This window comes from Haliotis rufescens, unplaced genomic scaffold, assembly GCF_023055435.1.
Source record: "Haliotis rufescens isolate VD_foot unplaced genomic scaffold, xgHalRufe1.0.p SCAF_19, whole genome shotgun sequence".
NCBI lineage: Eukaryota > Metazoa > Mollusca > Gastropoda > Lepetellida > Haliotidae > Haliotis > Haliotis rufescens.
Window position 1 is genome coordinate 15,940,566 of NW_025963879.1, and position 2,317 is coordinate 15,942,882.

A 2,317-nucleotide genomic window follows, 5' to 3' on the forward strand; every position below is an offset into this window, starting at 1 on the left:
AACGTGGACAAATGTCATGTTATTTTTTATACAAGTGTTTCCAAGTTCAAATGACTGCTAACTATGAACTTATATTATTAACAATGAATCTCTCGTAATTCCTGTGATCAAATACCAATCCATACATTATTTAAAAGTGTTGAATGTTCAACATCTTATGTCATCCGTCGAGTATTTCGACAATCGCAACAACCCTACTACCAATGTGTATCTGTGGCCATAGCGTCACTTTCTGAAACGTACACAATAAAGTACAGAAGATGTTTCAGAAAATACTATTTATTTGTCTGTTCGTATGACGTCCTTAATAGTTGATAACTGACGCAGCAATCAGGATCTGACGTCACAGATGATTACGTCACAGCATTGGCCCGACACTTTCTTGAAGCGACACCCAGGGGGAGCTAACTCTATAGCTTGGCATCTGAAGGAAAGAAGAGATATGTATGATAACGATTGTGGAGTTTCATTAAGAAAAGGGGTCACGGGTGGCCCAGTCGTCTAAGGCGCCGCGATTCGCTGTGCAGAGTTGTGTCCCTTGGGCACGCCAGAAACCTATGATTGTGGGTTCGAATACCTCTTCACCCCGATTATGTTTCTAGGTTTGTCAGCACCACACCCGTGCTAGGGCTTTCCTCCCACAGTAAGCTGGAATACTGTTAAAAGCGGCGTTAAACCCAACTCATTCACTCATTAAGAAAAGTGACTTCTTACTGTTTATGGGTTATAATTCGGGAGAGGAAGTTTAGGCATTATCATTTCATATCACTTATATCCTTCAAGTTATTACATGTACAAATTAAAGCCAGTGTTAAAGTATGGTACGATCACCTTGGCAGCAAATGTTATATTTGGGATAACACTTTCTCAGTAAAGTACATTTTCTCGTACTTTTGGGGGTTGAGTCCCATCCGGGAATCGCCAGAGTGGAGCACCTAATATAATTTCCAACACAAAAAAATCAGTGATCTAACCCACTCAACCACCGAGGCTCGACGACTGGTAGTCTTGATCACCTAGTTTGTGTACCCCTCTGACATGTGCAAATTGGTACGGCTCCCATTGTCGAAAGCTAATCGCCAGCACACTATAGCACTAAGATCGGCCAACCCGATTCGTTTAGTCGCCTCGAATAACAAGCATTGAAACCTATCCTTATCCGACATCACGCCGGGGGGGGGGGGGGGGGGGGTCATTGTTTATATCCCGCAAACCTTCCAGTCTTTTCTGCAAATAGTTATGTATGCGACTAACTGCGACGACTTGAAAATGAGTGATATCAGCAATACACAATTGAATTTGCAAATATTTAGCTATACACACTCTGAAGAGCAGATGAAATGTCCGTAGTAGTCGTCCACGCATCGGCAGTTGTAGTCGCAGTCAATGTTCCAAGTCTCGCCTTGCCGGAACATCTCACCCCTGTACAGGCAATGACCTTGAGGAAGAGGGCAAGGTCCGAGGTTAGAGGTTATTAAAGACATGGGTCTTTCAAATGTTTAGATGTTGAGTAAAATTTAGGGTTCGAATGTTCTCATTAGCATTGCGTCCCTGATAAGGGACGGTTTGCCTAAATTGTTCACATCTTAATCATGTATATATATGTACGTTGCATGTCCATAACGTTTAGTCCTTCACTCACCTTTCGGCCCAGGGCTAGATCCCACGCTCATTGCTGCAGAGCGACCCACATAGAGAAGTGTAACGGTTAATACAAGCCACAGTGTCGCCATCTTCACTCGTTTTGTATCGGCGTAATACAGTTTTGTGTTAGAATGTCTGGGTTGCGTTCTGGGCAGGAAATAAAAGGTGCGTAGTGTTCATAAAAGTGTCATACAGGAATGAAGTGAGCTAATCGTCATTTTTGTGGTTGGATACGGGTGGCCAAGTGATATTCGGCGCCGATATTCGCCCACAGTCGTACCAGGAGTCAGATGATCGTGGGTTCGAATCCCAGATAATTGGTCTGCAAAGCCAACCCCGTGTTCCTATGTTTCACCAAGCGGGTAATCAAGTGATTGACGTCGTGAGCATTATACCCGTGAAGATCCAGGTTAGAATTAGTCTTCAACAACCCATGCTTGTCGTAAGAGGCGACTTAGGGGATCGGATGGTCAGGCACGCTGACATCGTATCCCAGTTGAGTAGATTATTTATTTCCTGACCACCGTCATATGGCTGGAATATTGCGGCGTTAAACAACAAGCAAACAACCAAACATGAGCATCGATCTACGCAATTGGTTTGGTTATGTGTTTTTTTTCCATTTCCCATTTCATTTGTTTGTTGTTTAATGCAGCACTCAGCAATATTCCAG

The 2,317-nt window shown here is 43.4% G+C and overlaps 1 protein-coding gene across 1 annotated transcript; it reads right to left on the reverse strand.

Moving 5' to 3' along the window:
* Positions 1–263: 263 nt before the first annotated feature.
* LOC124137655 (CCN family member 3-like) lies at positions 264–1,785 on the reverse strand. Its single transcript, XM_046504049.2, has 3 exons — positions 1,643–1,785; positions 1,324–1,438; positions 264–424 (listed from the first exon to the last, which is right to left on the reverse strand). The coding sequence occupies exons 1-3, from the start codon at positions 1,731–1,733 to the stop codon at positions 331–333; spliced, it is 300 nt and encodes a 99-aa protein (XP_046360005.2). The 5' UTR covers positions 1,734–1,785; the 3' UTR covers positions 264–330.
* Positions 1,786–2,317: the final 532 nt, after the last annotated feature.

What these genes read in the sequence shown, in the direction of transcription:
- LOC124137655 (XM_046504049.2), bottom strand. Translation starts at nt 1,733, where the DNA reads ATGGCGACACTGTGGCTTGTATTAACCGTTACACTTCTCTATGTGGGT. An exon ending in ATCTAGCCCTGGGCCGAAAG is followed by an intron (nt 1,439 to 1,642) that starts GTGAGTGAAGGA and finishes CTCTTCCTCAAG; the next exon opens with GTCATTGCCTGTACAGGGGT. An exon ending in CATTTCATCTGCTCTTCAGA is followed by an intron (nt 425 to 1,323) that starts GTGTGTATAGCT and finishes TCTTTCCTTCAG; the next exon opens with ATGCCAAGCTATAGAGTTAG.